Source organism: Erythrolamprus reginae, chromosome 12 (genome assembly GCF_031021105.1).
Source record: "Erythrolamprus reginae isolate rEryReg1 chromosome 12, rEryReg1.hap1, whole genome shotgun sequence".
NCBI lineage: Eukaryota > Metazoa > Chordata > Lepidosauria > Squamata > Dipsadidae > Erythrolamprus > Erythrolamprus reginae.
Window position 1 is genome coordinate 3,337,300 of NC_091961.1, and position 19,063 is coordinate 3,356,362.

The 19,063-nt window shown below is 43.9% G+C and overlaps 1 protein-coding gene across 1 annotated transcript in view; it reads left to right on the forward strand.

Moving 5' to 3' along the window:
• The window catches only part of FAM178B (family with sequence similarity 178 member B), a 216,159-nt gene that overhangs the window by 48,599 nt on the left and 148,497 nt on the right, over positions 1-19,063 (forward strand). Inside the window, 1 exon segment of the mRNA XM_070765954.1 lies at positions 13,278-13,404. Within this exon segment, the coding sequence (XP_070622055.1) occupies positions 13,278-13,404 (127 nt within the window).

A 19,063-nucleotide genomic window follows, 5' to 3' on the forward strand; every position in this document is an offset into this window, starting at 1 on the left:
TGGGGGTCACTACAGCATGAGGAGTTGTATTAAGGGATCGTGGCATTAGAAAGAGAATCACTGATCTATATCTAATTGAAGTCTTCATTGAAAAACACAGCAGCAGGCTTTCTTGTAAAAATATATTTTACTTTTCTTCTTATCAAACTGCTTCTCTAAATAAACTTATCACCTTTACATTTAACTTCTATACTAAAATATCCACAATACTAGTGTATAACTCTTATTACATCTACCACTGCAACCACTAACTACAAATCACCCAGCACAAAACCACTCTATAACAAAGCACTATAACAAACTACGCTTCACAAATCACACCCATACAAGGGTGTTACTCCTTATATAGGTTTCAGCCAATCAGGTTGCAGCACAATTAGCAAACCCATGATTACATTCTGATTATGACTTACATCAGCCTTTCATACGGTTACAAACCATTTACTTGCATTGTAATATTACCTCCAGAAATAAACTTATTTCTGACAATTCCCTCCTCTTGGCAAGCAAAGTCAGGCAGAAAATGTAGATTTACTTAACAGCCGTGTTTCTGACCTCAGAACCATGGCGATCCACTTAAGGACCGCGGTGAGAAAAGTCATAGAACCCACCCCCCCACACTTCATAAACGTCTCACTTAGCGTCAGAAATTTTGGGGGCTGAGCTGTGGTCGTCGTAAGCTGAGGATTGCCTGTAGCGAAAGCCACACAGCCAGATCTACATATTTGGCGCATTCAGGCAAGGGTTCCTCGTCTCCGGCAATACCCATGCGCTTCCGGAGACCGGTGCAGGCATGCGCATGTCTGGTAGATAGGCAGGTGTGCGTCGGTGCAAGATTCTGCTTCTGGGCATGTGCCGGAAGTGAAATCTTGTGCAAGGACACTCACATGAGATTTCGCCAAATTTCGGCGATTTGTTTGCTTCCAGGCATGCGAGGAAGGAAAAAAACCCTGCTGAAAATTGGCAAAATCTCCCACGCGCAAGATTTGGCCTTCTCCGGGTCCCGTCGACCAAATAATGTTGTTTGGCGGGCCCCAGGGGAAGAGCCTTCTCTGTGGCAGCCCCGGCCCTCTGGAATCAACTCCCCCTGGAGATTAGAACGGCCCCCACCCTCCTTGTCTTTTGCAAGTTACTCAAGACCCACCTATATTGCCAGGCATGGGGGAATTAAGACATCTCCCCCAGGCTTTCTTATATTTTATGTTTGGTATGTGTGTGTCATCTGGTTTTTAAATTGTTGGGGTTTTTAATATAATTTTATTATTAGATTTGTTCCATTATTACACTGTTTTTATTATTGTTGTGAGCCGCCCTGAGTCTTCGGAGAGGGGCGGCATACAAGTCTAATAAATTGAATTGAATTGAATTGAATTTCGCTACCAGCGCATGCGCAAAAGGCGAATCTCGCGCAGGCGTGCATGCGTACACTACAGGGCTCATCCCTTCCCCACTTTTCCCACTCTTTTCTAAGGAGTCGGATGATTGTAGCCAGCATCTTATCGGTGCCTTCCACTCTTCTGCTCATTTCAAGCTTTGCAGGAGGAGGAGAAAGGGGAACGAAAAAGCCCCCTGAACAGACATCCAAGCAGGCAGGAAAAAAATCTGAATCAAAGGAACCATAAATCTCCTCTCGGCTCCCGCTGCATCGTCTTCTCCTTAGCAATTAGCTGTCACGCGGGGAGTGAGAATTAGAAACCCAAGCGGGGAAGGAACAGGTGGAGTTTCTGCACACCTGAGATTTTGCTTTCGGACCAAAAGAGGTATGCCCATGTCACACCAACACTCTGCAGTCTGCATTGGTTGCCCTTCAGATTCCGGTCACAATTCAAAGTGTTGGTTATATGACCTATAAAGCCCTTCATGGCACCGGACCAGAATATCTACGGAGAGGGGCGGCATACAAATCAATCAATCAATCAAATAAACAAACAAACAAATAAATAAAAAATCTCCGGGACCGCCTTCTGCCGCACGAATCCCAGCGACCGGTTAGGTCCCACAGAGTTGGCCTCCTCCAGGTCCCGTCGACTAAACAATGTTGTCTGGCAGGTCCCAGGGGAAGAGCCTTCTCTGTGGCGGCCCCGACCCTCTGGAATCAACTCCCCCCGGAGATCAGGACTGCACCCACCCTCCTTGCCTTTCGTAAGCTCCTGAAAACCTCCCTATGTCGCCAGGCATGGGGAAATTGATATACCCCTCAGATATTATGATTTATCTATGGTTTATGTGGGTTTATTTATTTATTTATTTTATTTATACGATTTTTATGCCGCCCTTCTCCTTAGACTCAGGGTGGCTTACAACATGTTAGCAATAGCACTTTTTAAACAGAGCCAGCATATTGCCCCCACAATCCGGGTCCTCATTTGTATGAGGTTGTATGATTGTTTTTTGTTATAAGGGTTTTAAATACTGTTTTTAATATTGGAATTGTACTCTGTATATTGCATGTTGTGAGCCACTCTGTGTCTTCAGAGAGGGTCGGCATACAAATCTAATAAATAATAATTAAAAAATAACCCGCAGTTTTGCCACGCTCTCCGCTCCACAGCCGCTCATCACTTACAGGTGCCATTTCGAAACCCTGCCGCAGCTACGCGATCTGTCTGAAGAAACGCTAAATTTACACACGCACTCCTGACCATTCACATAATGTATATCTAAAGTTTTGCATTCGTACCATTACTGTAGGCTGAGAAAAAAAATGTGGTGCATTACTTTCTGGGCAACCCTCCTAGAATCTGCAGTAGAAGACTTAAGAAATCTCTCCCTCTCTCTCTTTCTCTGGATCATTTGCAGAAGCGAATCTGGCTGACAGCTAAATCTGGCTATCACACTTGTGAACCCCCGTCTTTCCGCGCAGCTGAGGGCAGCAGCCCTGCACACATATGTCTGTCTTCTGGTTTTTCCCCCCTTCCCTTTCCTTTTTTTTTCTCGGTCCTTCTCCCCTGCCTCTCGGCATCTGCTGTCTGAAGTGGCAGTCTCATTATTTCTAATTGTCAAGCTGGGCCTGAGTTCACGGAATTGCAGGCCTGGAGGAAGAACTGAGCAAGGCCGGCTCACACAGTCCCTCCACCCTGAGCCTCCCGTGCTGAAGTTCCTTTCGGGGAGATAATTTAGGGAGCTCAAATATCTTGGAGAACCTCTCTATCATTTTTAGAAGAACTCTTTGTAGAATAGAATAGAACAGAACAGAAAATAGAATTTAGAATAGAATTTAGAATAGAAATTAGAATAGAAATTAGAATAGAATTTAGAATAGAATCTAGAATAGAATCTAGAATAGAAATTAGAATAGAACAGAAGAGAAGAATAGAATAGAATTTAGAATAGAAATTAGAATAGAATTTGGAATAGAATTTAGAACATAAATTAGAATAGAATCTAGAATAGAACAGAAGAGAAGAATAGAATATAAAATAGAATAGAATTTAGAATAGAACAGAAGAGTAGAATAGAATAGAAAATAGAATAGAATTTAGAATAGAACAGAACAGAAAAATAGAGAACAAACCACTTGGAGAACCTATCTACCATTTCTAGATTAGAACCGAACAGAATATTAGAATAGAATAGAATGAAAATAGAATAGAATATATAATAGAATAGAATGAAGGAATAGAGAATAGAATAGAACAAGAGTAGAAGAGAATGAAAACAGAATAGAAAACAGAATGGAATAGAATGAAGGAATAGAGAATAGAATTATTTATTGGCTAAGTGTGGTTGGACCCACAAGGAATTTATCTTTGGTGCTGATGCCCTCAGTGTTCATAAAAGACAAGATACATTTGTCAACAATCATGATACAACACTTAACAATAGTCCGGGTACAAATAAGCAACCAAATCATACTGGGAAACAATATAAATTTTAAGGATACCATCCCAATTTGCTACGAATTGACAAATGTTCATTTCTGGAAGAATGAAAACAAAGGAAAGCAAAACAAAAATTTTTTTGAAAACTTTTGCCTTGTGTTTCCAGACTAAGAAAGCATTCACCAGTGCATCCCTTATTTTTAAAGACACAAACACACACACACACACGACAGAAAAAACATGTGTATGTGTGTTGAGCAGGTGAACATGTCCCTGTCGGTTAAAGTGTACAGGAAAATGGGCGCATTCGGAAAAAACGGGCGCCGTTTTCTGCGGCATGAAAAAAAAAAGGTCCAATAACTCGTATTGATTGATCCTTGTCCCTCTTGCTTTAACGTCTTGATTTTGTGAATGGCTTTACGTCTCTTTGTAGACAGCTATTGATTTTCCTCCGTCGCAGGCCTGGGGCTCTCTTTCCCCGAGCTTTTTAATAAAGTGAATAGAAGTGATGGGAGATGGTAAACTTGGGCTGACATCCCAGGCCGACGTCCTGGCAGAAGGTAACAACTGCCAGCACAACCTCCTCCTCCTCCCCCCCACCTCCTTTGTCTGCTATGTTTGCTTGATGTCACCTGTCATCCCTCTTACACAGGGTTGAATGAATCCAAACGCTTCCACGGTGTTGTTAGGAGATGCTTTGGAGGAGCCCACAAAGAGTTGTCAATCTAATCTTACCTAGCTTCTTTTCTGGTGACACCGAACTGCTAACCAGAGCATACTATGCTATTCCTTCCTTCCTTCCTTCCTTCCTTCCTTCCTTCCTTCCTTCCTTCCTTCCTTCCTTCCTTCCTTCCTTCCCTCCCTCCCTCCCTCCCTCCCTCCTTCCTCTGAGTCTCTCTTTCCCTCAGCTCCTTCCTTTCTTCCTTCCTTTCTTCCTTTCTTTCTTTCCTCCTTTCTCTGAGTCTCTCTTTCCCTTAATTCCTTCCTTCCTTCCTTCCATCCATCCATCCGTCCGAGGTGGGTCAAATGAGGACCCAGATTGTTGGCGGCAATATGCTGATTCTGTAACCCGCTTAGAGAGGACTGTAAAAGCACTGGGAAGCGCTATATAAGTCTAAATGCTCTTATTTATTTATTTATTTATTTATTTATTTATTTATTTAGTTAGTTAGTTAGTTAGTTAGTTAGTTAGTTAGTTAGTTAGTTAGTTACTTAGTTAGTTACTTAGTTAGTTACTTAGTTAGTTAGTCCAATACACAATGAGGGTTTTAGTGGGTATATATCTATATACACATAGTAAAATACATGATGAAGGTTATAGAGGAGATACTCATAGTAAAATTGCTAATGTCAAAACAACACGAGCCAGTGCTAAAGCCTTTCTCTGGGCCACGCCTCGGTTGACCATCGGCGGAATTTGAGCCCAAGCCTCCCGGCACAGCTGCAAACCTGACCCCCAGGCTCCAGTTGAGCCCACAATTCCTGCCGTCCAGGAGCCAGGAGAGTGGGTGTGCCCCAGCTGGAGAGGAACGGAGGAGAGGGAAGCGAACATCTGGCCCCAATCAACTCTTGGAAGCCAGTGGAGGCCGGAGAAGCACGAGAGCGGCCAGGAGAAGGAAGCGAGGGGAAAGGACCGAGGGGAGAGGATGGGGAATCACTTCCTGCCCCTGATGGTGTGAGGATTGACAGGAACTCGTGCAAAACTCATGCGTCAGGCATCGTCACAAACGCAGTGTGTCCCTCGTGGGGGAAGCATAACTCCAGCGCCACCAGTAACTTTCAGGGCTTAGATTCTCCCAGCCCAAATTTGATTGATTGACTGATTGGTTTGATTTGATTTGACTTCTATGCCACCCTTCTCAACTGACTCAGGGCGGCTTGCAACAGAAATAAATACATATTCCATTATGTTACCATATAAGGCAAAAGAAGGATGTAAGCATGTTAAAAAGTGCTGAGTCTTAGGGTGTAAACTGCAATCTGATTGGGCCAGAGCATTATAAAATGCAAAGCAACTTTACAATTGTTGTTGGCTGTTTATGTTGGCTGTTGTTTGTTGGCTGAAGCACTTTGAGCGTGAGTTATTTGAGTTGGAGCTGTAGTGTTGATATGGAGAAACCTGGATTGGTTTAGTACATGATGGCGAACCTACTTTTCCTCGGGTGCCGAAAGAGCATACACGTGTGAGTGCCCACACCCATAATTCAATGCCTGGGGAGGCCGAAAACAGCATCCCCCACCCCCCAGAGGCCCTCGGGAGGCCAGAAATGGCCTGTTTCCCAACTCCTGGTGCGCCCAGTAGGCTCGTGTTTCTCCTTTCCCAGGCTCCAAAGGCTTCCCTGGAGCCAGGTGAGGGTAAAAGCGGCTTCCCCCAGCCGTCTGGAGGCTCTCTGGAAGCCAAAAATGCTCTCCCAGAGCCTCTGTGAGTCACAAATCAGCTGGCCGGCACACACATGCACACTGGAGCAGAGCTATGGCAACGGCTCGCATGCCAGCAGATATGGCTCCGCGTGCCACCTGTGGCACCTGTGCCATAAGTTCGCCATCCCTGGTTTAGTATCTAAGCTCGACTACATATTGTTAAAGCAGCTTGTGTGCCTTTAAATCGAAGATTAAGACAAGATATTTTGATTGCACTGAAGAATAAAACTTTAAAAACTTGTTTTCTACAAAAGTGACTTTGTTATTTCTCTGCACTGGTTCCTAAATTGCCGCGCTATAAATTCTGGTATCTTGTCAAGTCCTGTTGCCTGGCTCTGTATATCCGGACAGAATCCTGGCCTCCTGTGCTCCCGCGAGGTTTCTCCATCCTGGTGAGGAGCGTGTGGGCGCAACTCTCAGGGCCCCCGGTTGCTCCAGCAGATGGGAAAGTAGACGAGAGAGGCAGAGATGGCTTTAACGGCTTTCTCGGTGCCGGAAGAGACGGTCTTCCCATTTCCTCCTTCGATTTCAGGAAGAGTGGCGTGCCTTTCACCGCAAGAGCTACGAGAGAGCCGGCGTGTTTACCGGATTTGATTTTCCCCCCCTCCCTGGCTCTGGTTCTCTGTAGGGTCATCATTCTTGCAGAGGGTGAAGAGCACAAGCAATAAACATTTGGAAAGCAACAGCTTTGGCCAGCTGGAGAAAGACTCAGAGCTATTTAATCTGTGCCTCCGAGCTGGCTTTCCATGAAACCTAAAAAGCCTCGGACGAATTTGAAACAGGATTTGGGGAGTGTTCACTCGCCGTATCCAACCTGCAAGGCCGGGCGTCTCTCTACCCCAGGGTGAAATTACAGTGGAGATGCGAGAGGCTTCAGATTGGTGGCTCGTGTCTTTGTAAGAGTGGTGGTAGAGGAGAGGGACAGTGGTGCCCTAAGCGGCCCCCCAGCAGCACAAGTCAAAGCAATACGGGGCTCTTGCAAGTTACTCTATTGAATGGTAGAGAATAGAATAGAAACATAGAAGACTGACGGCAGAAAAAGACCTCATGGTCCATCTAGTCTGCCCTTATACTATAACCACGTCTGCTGGAAGTTTGTTCCAAGCATCTACTACTCTTTCAGTGAAATATTTTCTCACGTTGCTTTTGATCTTTCCCACAACTAACTTCAGATTGTGTCCCCTTGTTCTTGTGTTCACTTTCCTATTAAAAACACTTCCCTCCTGGACCTTATTTAACCCTTTAACATATTTAAATGTTTCGATCATGTCCCCCCTTTTCCTTCTGTCCTCCAGACTCTACAGATGGAGTCCATGAAGTCTTTCCTGATACGTTTTATGCTTAAGACCTTCCACCATTCTTGTAGCCCGTCTTTGGACCCGTTCAATTTTGTCAATATCTTTTTGTAGGTGAGGTCTCCAGAACTGAACACAGTACTCCAAATGTGGTCTCACCAGCGCTCTATAGAATAGAATAGAATAGAATAGAATGAGAGTTGGAAGGGACCTTGGAGCTAATAACAACAACAACAACAACAACAACAAAAACAGCAACAATAATTATAATAGCAACAGTTGGAAGGGACCTTGGAGGTCTTCTAGTCCAGTGTTTCCCAACCTTGGCAACGTGAAGATATTTGGACTTCAATTCCCAGAAATTCCCCAGCCAGCGAATGCTGGCTGGGGAATTCTGGGAGTTGAAGTCCAGATATCTTCAAGTTGCCAAGGTTGGGAATCACTGTTCTAGTCCAACCCCCTGCTTAGGCAAGAATCCCTACACTACTTCAGACAGATGGTTATCCAAACTTCATCTTAAAAACTTCCAGTGTTGGGGCATTCACAACTTCTGGAGGCAACTTCTGTTCCACTGATTAATTGTTCTGACTGTCAGGAATTTTCTCCTTAGTTCTAAGTTGCTTCTCTCCTTGATTAGTTTCCACCCATTGCTTCTTGTTCTACCTTCAGGTGCTTTGGAGAATAGCTTGACTCCCTCTTCTTTGCAGCCCTGAGATATTGGAAGACTGCTATCCTGTCTCCCCTGGTCCTTCTTTTCATTAAACTAGCCAGGCCCAGTTCCTGCAGCCGTTCTTCATATGTTTTAGCCTCCAAGTACCCTAATCCTCTTTGTGGCTCTTCTCTGCACTCTTTCTAGAGTCTCAACATCCTTTTTGCATCGTGGCAGCCAAATAAATGCAATATTCCTTATAAAGTGATATTAACACTTTACATGATCTTGATTCTTTCCCTCTGTTAATGCAGCCTAGAACTGTCTTTCAATATGCATAAGGATTATTTTTCAGTTGCATATTTTAGGGGTTTCTGAGCTTTTTGTCCTATTTAGAAACTGTTCTAAAAAATTGTTAATGAAAGGCAAAAGAATGGCGTCTAGGATCGAACAGAGCGTAAACAACTTCATATCTAAGAATGGAATGTCATACTTAAGCACTAACTGTTGTCATGAAAACGGGGATGTTATACATGCTCGTTTTCATCCGTACATGACTGAAAAACAGGGATGATCAGGCTGGATTTGGATCTTGCAATTTCCTGCAAAATTAAATCTCAGCCTTTCCAAGTCTGGTGCCTTCCAAATGTGTTGGCTTTTCAACTCCTGGCCGTTATTGTGAGCCTATATGGAAGAGGGTTTCTGAAATTTGTGAAAAGGAAACAGGAAATCCATGGGGCGATTGCGACTTTCGGAGGGGGTAGAAAGGATCTCAGGGCAGAGCGCTGCCAGGGAGAGATCCCGCTGCGATCTCCTCCAGACCGGAACTCCTTCCTTCTTTCTTTCCTCCCTTCTTTCCTTCCTCTCTCACTCACTTTCTTGTTCTTTCTTTCTCTTCTTCCCTACTTCCTTCCTTCTCTTTCTTCCCTCTCTCCCTCCCTCCCTCTTTCTTTTTCTTTTTTCTTTTTCTTTCTCACTTTCTCACTTTCTCTCTCTCTTTCTTTCTTTCCTTCCCTCTCTTTATTTATCTTACTTCCTCTCTCTTTCCTTCTTTTCTTCCCTCTCTATTTCCTTCCTCCCTGCCTCGCCCTCCCTGCCTCTTTCTTTCTTTCTTTCTTTCTTTCTTTCTTTCTTTCTTTCTTTCTTTCTTTCTCTTTCTTTCACAACAACAAAACCAAACCCTGCCTTGTGCGTGACATGATATTTTCAAAAATATCTTGAGTGTGTCGTATTTTTAGACAAGCCAAATGGTGGGTGCTCTGCTTTGTCTGCCTTCTGGCCTGTGAGGTTTTCCAGCAGCCCTTGTGTGGGGAGACTCATAACAAGCTCTCAAAATGCCAAGTGTGTCTGAGGAGCCTGAACCGCTTGGGATTCCTACACTAAACTGGAATGTGGTTTTCGACTCAGAACATTGTGTGTTGGCTAATTGGAGCTCGCTCAGCGCATTATTGTTCAGCAAGCCATGAGTCAGGGGCTGGCACCAGGATCTGGCTCCCCTCCTCCGTGAATTGCTTTATTTTCTCGTAATAATGAATGTTCGTCATTACTGTGCGAATGTCAGATCTTATGCGCTTTTTCAAGCTAGATGAAATCTCGGTTTTTGGCATTCTGGCAAAGGGTCCGTTGAGTCCTTGGATGATGTTGGTGAAATCTAATGAGGCACAATAATCCCAGGAAAGATTAAATCGGGTGTGTCCAACCTTGGCGACTTTAAGGCTTATGGCCCCATCGGCTGTTGCAAATCAGTTTCATTAATCGAATTCATCCTTTTATCCATAATCTCGAATTGAATGTGGTCCACCATATACCTATACCAATTTTGCATTGTCCATTTGGTCGCATTTTTCCACCCCAAGACTATTACCGCCTGAGCGCTTTCTGTCGCTGCTTGTTTTATTTCTCTGTATTCTCCCATCTCACTACTTTTTACTAATGCTGCCATTTTCTTAGTAATCGTCCATCTTATATTTAATATCCTATTTAATATCCTCTTGCACTTTTTGCCAAAAGTTCTGCACTACTGGGCATTCCCAGAGCATATGCATAAACACTCCTTTATCTTGGCACCCATGCCCTTCATGGCACCGGACCAGATTATCTCCGGGACCGCCTTCTGCTGCACGAATCCCAGCGACCAGTTAGGTCCCACAGAGTGGGTCTTCTCCGGGTCCCGTCAACTAAACAATGCCGCTTGGCGGGACCCAGGGGAAGAGCCTTCTCTGTGGCGGCCCCAGCCCTCTGGAACCAACTTCCCCCAGAGATTAGAATTGCCCCCACCCTCCTTGCCTTTCGTAAGCTGCTTAAAACCCACCTCTGCCTCCAGGCATGGGGGAATTGAGATGCTCTTTCCCCCTGGGCCTTTACAATTTTATGCATGGTATGTCTGTCTGTCTATGTTTTGTTTTTTATATTAATGGGTTTTTAATCCTTTTTAGTATTGTATTATTATTGTACGCTGTTTTATGATTGCTGTTAGCCGCCCCGAGTCTTCGGAGAGGGGCGGCATATAAATCCAATAAATAAATAAATAAATAAATAAATAAATAAATAAATAAATAAATAAATAAATAAATAAATAAATAAATAAATAAATAAATAAATAAATAAATAAATAAATAAAAATAAAGAAAGAAAGAAAAACAAACAAACAAACAAACAAACAGATACCATGCTTGGCTGCATAGCTAGAGGTATAACAAGCAGGAAGAGGGAGATTGTGATCCCGCTATATAGAGCGCTGGTGAGACCCCATTTGGAATAACACTGTGCTCAGTTCGGGAGACCTCACCTACAAAAAGATATTGACAAAATTGAACGGGTCCAAAGACGGGCTACAAGAATGGTGGAAGGTCTTAAGCATAAAACGTATCAGGAAAGACTTCATGAACTCCATCTGTATAGTCTGGAGGACAGGAGGAAAAGGGGGGACATGATCGAAACATTTAAATATGTGAAAGGGTTAAATAAGGTCCAGGAGGGAAGTGTTTTTAATAGGAAAGTGAACACAAGAACAAGGGGACACAATCTGAAGTTTGTTGGGGGAAAGATCAAAAGCAACATGAGAAAATATTATTTGACTGAAAGATTAGTAGATCCTTGGAACAAACTTCCAGCAGACGTGGTAGATAAATCCACAGTAACTGAATTTAAACATACCTGGGATAAACATATATCCATCCTAAGATAAAATACAGAAAATAGTATAAGGGCAGACTAGATGGACCATGAGGTCTTTTTCTGCCGTCAGGCTTCTATGTTTCTATTAGTGTTCTGCTGAAAGTGTGCAAGTTGAACGGGTGTGTAATACCACTTATGTAATATTTTCCTTCTCATTTCCCTAACTCTTGTATTCTTGATCAAGAATACAAGGCCCAGGGAGCATTGAAGTCACCTGGAGGGGCCCCACGGGGTTATCAGCATCTCCATCCAAAGGGAAGAGATGGAGAAGTCCAGACGTCTGTCTCCAGAATTTGGGTGGAAATCTCCTCTCAGAGCTCTTTATCTGTGGCTGCTTCCCTGCACCTCCCGTGACATCCCAGGGCTTAAAAAGCTAAGCTGATTAAGTTTCGGATTAGCTCCAGCTTGAGATGACACCTTGCAAAGAGACTTTTGCAGAGTTTCTTCTGGCATTTATATATACAGCGCAATTTCACGTTTGGGCTCGTGGCCCTCCGCTGGGTCCATCCATTCTTACGGCATATAACCAAATTATAGAAGATGACTTAAATCTTCTCGGCCCATCGCTGATTTTTTTAGACAGGTGCCCATAATTCAGAACAAAATATTAGGTTTCAATCACTCATCATTCATGGATAAGGCCCAGAGTCCTTTGGGCAGTTGGGGATTGGGGTGGGTGGGTGTATATTTAAGTTGAAGTTACACAATAGGCTTTGCATTCTGCTCATTTCTTAGTTTGGTTTAACGGAGAAGAGTTTTTTTGAAAATAAGAAAAGCAGATACCAAGAAACAACGGATGGTTTGAAATGCCATATTGGGAGCTTAGTAATAGATGATGTTGCTTAGGTCAGTGTTTCCCAACCTTGGCAACTTGAAGACATTTGGACTTCAATTCCCAGAATTCCCCAGCCAGCGAATGCTGGCTGGGGAATTCTGGGAGTTTAAGTCCAGATGTCTTCAAGTTGCCAAGGTTGGGAAACACTGGCTTAGGTATACCAAGAATCTGGTGTATTTTTTAAATGGAATCTTGTGTGGGAAACCCCCTTTCCCCACCAGAAGAATGAAATATTTTGAGAAATGTTTTTAAAAAGAAGATAAAACATTTTCCCTAAAAGAAAATTATTTAAAAAATCTTAAGGGGGACAGAAACTCGGCCCCAGCTTCATTAAATCGTCTTTCCAATCAGTCTTCACTGTTTCCAGTGTCTTTTCTCCCGGCATGGAACTGAACCATAGGGATATTTCTTCCCACGCTTGGGAGGTATAACTCTGGGTACGGCAAGGAATACAGTGGTCCCTCTACTTACAAACTTCATTTGTTCCGTGACCAGGTTCTTAAGTAGAAAAGTTTGTAAGAAGAAGCAATTTTTCCCATAGGAATCAATGTAAAAGCAAATGATGCGTGCAATTGGGGAAACAGCAGGGAGGGTGGAGGCCCTGTTTCCTCCCAGGAGATTCCTAGAGAGGCACTAGAGAGGCTTCTCTCCGCCTTTTCCGGCCCTGTTTCCTCCCAGGAGATTCCTAGAGAGGCCCCACGGAGGCTTCTCCCCGCCTTTTCCAGTTACAGTTTCCTCCCAGGAGATTCCTAGAGAGGCCCCATGGAGGCTTCTCCCCGCCTTTTCCAGTTACAGTTTCCTCCCAGGAGATTCCTAGAGAGGCCCCACGGAGGCTTCTTCCCGCCTTTTCCAGTTACAGTTTCCTCCCAGGAGATTCCTAGAGAGGCCCCACGGAGGCTTCTCCCCACCTTTTCTGGCCCTGTTTCCTCCCAGGAGATTCCTAGAGAGGCCCCACGGAGGCTTCTCCCCACCTTTTCTGGCCCTGTTTCCTCGAATGCTAGTTAAACCAGAAATCCGATCACCAATTCTCTTCTTGTCCCTTTTGGTCTACTGATCTCAACCTTTTCTTCTCTTCTCAGCAGACGCTGGTCTTTGGTGCCCGCAGTTGGAAGACATTGCCCAAGCCTTCTACAATTTTGGAGCCTGCACTTCTACCTTGTTCCCCGCTGGACTCGTTCAGTGTGAATTCATATTGGAAATCTTAGAGTGAGTTGAGATTTATCTCTGCAACGCCTGCTTGTAATTTCGTCCCTCTCTGCTTGATGTGTTAAGTTTGCCTTGTTGTAACACAGAGGCTCTTTGTGTATAGAGGGGGGGGGGGGAGGTATCAGAACTGAGAGAATATACAAACTGGTGCCATGTTGACACAGGTAGGACCAAGGCCTCAACCAATCCAGTGACTGACGGGCATGCAAGTTTAGGCAAGGAGAGGAGACTGCATATCTTTCGAGCACGCAAAAGGTAAAGAGTAGGAGAACAATTTGCTGGTTAGGTAGGATAAAAAAAACCAAGGGGGCAACACAGTGCAACCTACTCAGCCCAGAGGTGGGTTTCAGCAGGTTCTGACCAGCTCTGGAGAACTGGCAGCAGAAATTTTGAGTAGTTAGGAGAACCAATTGCGGGAATTTTGAATTGTTCGGAGAGCTGGTAGCAGAAATTTTGAGTAGTTCGGAGGATCGGCAGTGGAAATTTTGAGTAGGCGGAGAATTTTGAGTATTTTGGAGAACTGATAGCGGGAATTTTGAGTATTTTGGAAAGCCGATAGCAGAAATTTTGAGTAGTTTGGAGGATCGGCAGCGGAAATTTTGATTAGGTAGATTGAACCAATGGCGGAAATTTTGAGTAGTTCGAAGAATTGGTAGTGGAAATTTTAAGTAGTTTGGAGAACCGGAAGTGGAAATTTTAAGTAGTTTGAAGAACCGGAAGTGGAAATTTTAAGTAGTTTGAAGAACCGGAAGTGGACATTTTGAGTAGTTCGAAGAACCGATAGTGGGAATTTTGAATAGTTCGGAGAATTGGTAGCAGAAATTTTAAGTAGTTTGGAGAACCGGAAGTGGAAATTTTAAGTAGTTTGGAGAACCAATAGTGGACATTTTGAGTAGTTCGGAGAACCGATAGTGGGAATTTTAAATAGTTCGGAGAATTGGTAGTGGAAATTTTGAGTAGTTTGGAGAACCGGAAGTGGAAATTTTAACTGGTTTGAAGAACCAATAAATACCACCTGTCCCAGCAGATTGGGTGGAAATGTGGATTTTGCAGTATCCGTCCCCTGGAGTGGGGAGATTTTACAGTATCCTTCCACGCCCACGCCCACCAAGCCACAACACGCCTACCAAGCCACGCCCACAGAACCACCAGTTTTTTAAAAAATTGAAACCCACCACTGATTCATCCTGTCTAGTTTTTTTTCCGTTGACTTTTATTTCCTCGCAGAGATTGTGCGTCTTGAATTGGTGTCGCTTCCTTTCGGGGGCTATTGTACTGCCGCTCCACGGATTGTTTTGTGGGAGGCCTTCGAAGCGTGAAATCGGGAATGTTCCAGACAAGGGATTTTTTTTTATTTTTTTTTGGGCCCTGGGGGAACAGCATCAACGGAGCCTTAACTTCGGAGCTGGCTTATGTGTTGCTTTGCCCAATTCTGAGACATTACAGGGAAAGTATCTTTGCCGTCTTCGTTAGATCGCTTTTTGTTCTTCAGTTGTTAAGGGCTTGCAGCCAAAGGAGGCAGCAATTTGCTCTCTCTGGAAATGGGGAAAGGGTGGAATTTTGAGAGCTGTAATTTGCAAACGTCCTTATTCCTTTTTGCTTTTTTGCTTCTGGTTAAATGCATTCCACAGTTTCGTTTTGGGGTTGTTGTTTTTTTTTGCAGAACCAGCAAGCACTAGTCTACTTTGACTAGAGGCCAAAACAGAACAGTAAATATTGGTGTGCACCTAATGGAGAATGCGGGCGGCAGGAAATTGTTTTTCAGGTCTCTCTAAAGATTCTTTCTGTTCTCATTGTATAAGCTCTTAAGAGCAACAAGTCATTCATTCTCTTGTTCCCTTGAAGAGTTTTATTGACTCTCTTTGAGGGTCTAGTCCTGATGAAGGAATGCGCATAAAGGAACCCATCAAATACACGTAAGGTTGCTAAAATATGGGAAGGGACAGTTGCAGGAATTGGGTACAGCCGATCAGAAGAAAATAAGGACTGTTTGGGTGAACATGATAGCAATAATAATAATAATAATAATAATAATAATAATAATAATAATAATAATAATAAACAAAATAATAAACAAAGCATTGCATGGCCAGTTCTTGGAGAAGATTGAAGGCAAAGTGGATAAAGAAAAGACCTGGTCATGGCTTTCAAGTGGAACACTCAAAAAGGAGACAGAAGGACTAATACTGGCTGGAACAGGCCATTAGAACAAATGCTGTCAAAGCCAGAATTGAAAAATCAACAGACGATCCAAAGTGCAGACTCTGTAAAGAAACAGATGAAACAATCGATCACATACTCAGCTGCTGCAAAAAGATCGCACAGACTGACTACAAGCATAGACATGATGCTGTGGCACAGATGATCCACTGGAACTTGTGCCGGAACTACCATTTACCAGTGGCAAAGAACTGGTGGGATCATAAGCCCGAAAAAGTGGTCAAAAATGAGCAAGCAAAACTACTGTGGGACTTCCGACTTCAGACTGACCGAATTCTGAAGCATAACACACCAGACATCCTGATTGTGGAGGAAAAGAAAGTATGGATCATCGACATCGCAATCCCAGGAGACAGCAGAATTGAGGAGAAGCAGCTAGAGAAATTAGTGAAATACGAAGATCTAAAAATTGAGCTGCAACGACTCTGGCATAAGCCAGTGAAAGTGGTCCCAGTGGTACTTGGCACGCTGGGCGCAGGGCCAAAGGATCTCAGTGGACATTTGAAAACCATCGGAATTGACAAAATCTCCATCTGTCAATTGCAAAAGGCCGCTTTACTGGGATCGGCAAACATAATTCGCCGCTACATCACATAGTCCTAGGTGCTTGGGAAGCGCCCGACTGGTGATGAAATACGAAATCCAGCATAGTGATCTCGTTTGCTGTGTTGTACTGACATAATAATAATGATGATGATGATGATGATGATGTATTAGACTTGTATGTCGTTCCTCTCTGGAGACTCGGGGCGGCTCACAACAACAATAACACAATATAAATGCAAATTTAATAATTAAAACTATGGCTAAACCCCCATTATCTTAAAAAACAAGCAGTAATACACAATCAACACAGTATTACAAGCAATGTTCCAGTATTTGAGGGGATGCCACAAAGAATAGGGAGTCGAAACATCAGAGGGTAGGACAAGAAGTAATGGGTAGAAACCAATCAAGCAACCTGGAAGTAAGGAGAAACTTCCCCATAGTGAGGACAATTAACCAGTGGAACAGCTTGCCACCAGACGTTGTGGGTGCTCCAACACTGGAGGTTTTTAGGAAAGTTTTTGTCTGAAATGCTATAAGGCAGTGATGGCAAACCTAGGTGACATGCGGAGCCATATCTGCGGGCACGCAAGCCGTTGCCCTAGCTTAGGGAAAGGGGGGACATGATCGAAACATTTAAATAGGTTAAAGGGTTAAATAAACCTCAGAAGGGAAGTGTTTTTAATAGGAAAGTGAACCCAAGAACAAGGGGGCACCATCTGAGGTTAGTTGGGGGAAAGATCAGAAGCAACGTGAGAAAATATTATTTGACTAAAAGAGCAGTAGATGCTTGGAACAAACTTCCAGCAGATGTGGTTGGTCAACCCACAGTCACTGAATTTAAAAATGCCTGGGATAAACATAGACCCATCCTAAGATAAAACACAGGAAATAGTATAAGGGCAGACTAGATGGACCATGAGGTCTTTTTCTGCCATCAATCTTCTATGTTTCTATTATTTTCCTTTTTCAGTGCTTGAAAAGCAGGTATCTTTTAAAGCAAACATACACGCTTAAAAGTCAAGAGCAAGTAAATAAATAAATAAATAAACACAAAACCCTTTAAAAATGGATTTAATCGACCGAACTCCATCGGTGTGGAATTCATTTTAAAAAATCATTTTATCTCGCTTTCATTTCTCAGTTCTTCCATTCTGTGATGATAATAGAAGGTCTGGGCCCTGTGCTGTGATTCCCGGGTATAGTTTATACTTTACGCGTAGATAATGGTTTACAGCAAAGCTTTTAAAATGAAAAGAGGCGGCCGAGCCTAGGCGGAAAGCCTCTTTCAAATTCATGGAGTTCACTGTGAGCAGAATGCATTATGCAGATTGGACACTTTATGCAAAGATTATTTTATTAGTTGACTGTGAAGACTTATACTGAGCCAAATTGGCAATAATCTAGGTGAGCTACTTAAGCCTTTAGCTGTTGCAGTATCTAGGTCAGCCGTTGAAAGGGGGGGGGGGGAAGGATGTTCTTGATGTCTTGATAGGTTTCGCGTATTGGGGGGATATATGCATTTTTAACACGCGGCAATCAGTTCAGAGACACCTTGAAAATCCATTTTAAGATTAGCGCCAGAGATAGCGACAAGAAGACATCTAAACCCGATGAGTAAAATCTCCAACTCCTGAGTTTGCACCTCCAGCAACGAGGCGGCTGATGTGGGACTGATGTGGGAAGAATTATGTACAGTGATACCTCGTCTTACGATCTTAATTGGTTCCGGGACGAGGTTTGTAAGGTGAAAAGTTTGTAAGACGAAACAATATTTCCCATAGGAATCAATGGAAAAGCGGTTAATGCATGCAAGCCCAAAACTCACCCTTTTTGCTAGCCGAAGCTCCCGTTTTTGTGCTGCTGGGATTCCTCTGAGGCTCCCCTCCATGGGAAACCCCAGCTCTGGACTTCCCTGTTTTTATAATGCTGCAGGGGATGGAAGTCTGGAGCTGGGGTTTCCAATGAGGGGAGCCTCAGCGAAATTGCAGCATTGCAAAAGCATGGAAGTTCTCGAAACCCCACCTCCGGACCTCCGTGTTTTTGTGATGCTGCGATTTCGCTGAGGCTCCCCTCGCTGGGAAACCCCACCTCTGGACTTCCGTCACCAGCGAAGCACCCGTTTTTGCGCTACTGGGATTCCCCTGCAGCGTCACAAATACACGGAAGTCTGGAGGTGGGGTTTCTCATGGAGGGGAGCCTCAGTGGAATCCCAGCAGCGCAAAAACAGGCACTTCGCTGGCAACAGAAGTCTGGAGGCGGGGCATCCCAGTGGCGGCGGCTTGGGTTTGTAAGGTGAAAATAGTTTGGAAGAAGAGGCAAAAAAATCTTAAACCCCGGCTTTGTATCTCGAAAAGTTTGTATGACCAGGGGTTGTAAAGACGAGGTATCACAGTATTTTGAAGAGTGTTTGGAGCAGAGGTCTTCAAACTTGACAATTTTAAGACTTGTGGACTTCAACTCCCAGAATTCTCCAGCCAGTATAGCTGGCTAGAGAATTCTGGGAGTTGAAGTCCACAAGTCTTAAATTTGCCAAGTTTGGGGACCCCTGGTTTGGAGACTGCAGAATGGTCCAGAATGCAGCCACTCGAGCTGTCATGCGGGCACCTCGGTACATCCATATAACACCTTTGCTCTGCGAACTGCACTGGCGTCCGGGCACAATTCAAGATGCTTGGAACAAATTTCCAGCAGACGTGTTTGGTAAATCCACAGTAACTGGCGCAACAGGTAGAGTGCTGTACTGCAGGCCACCGAAGCTGACTGTAGATCTGTAGGTCAGCGGTTCAAATCTCATCACCGGCTCAAGGTTGACTCAGCCCTCCATCCTTCCGAGGTGGGTCAAATGAGGACCCGGATTGTGGGGACAATATTCCTGGCCATGTTAAAAATT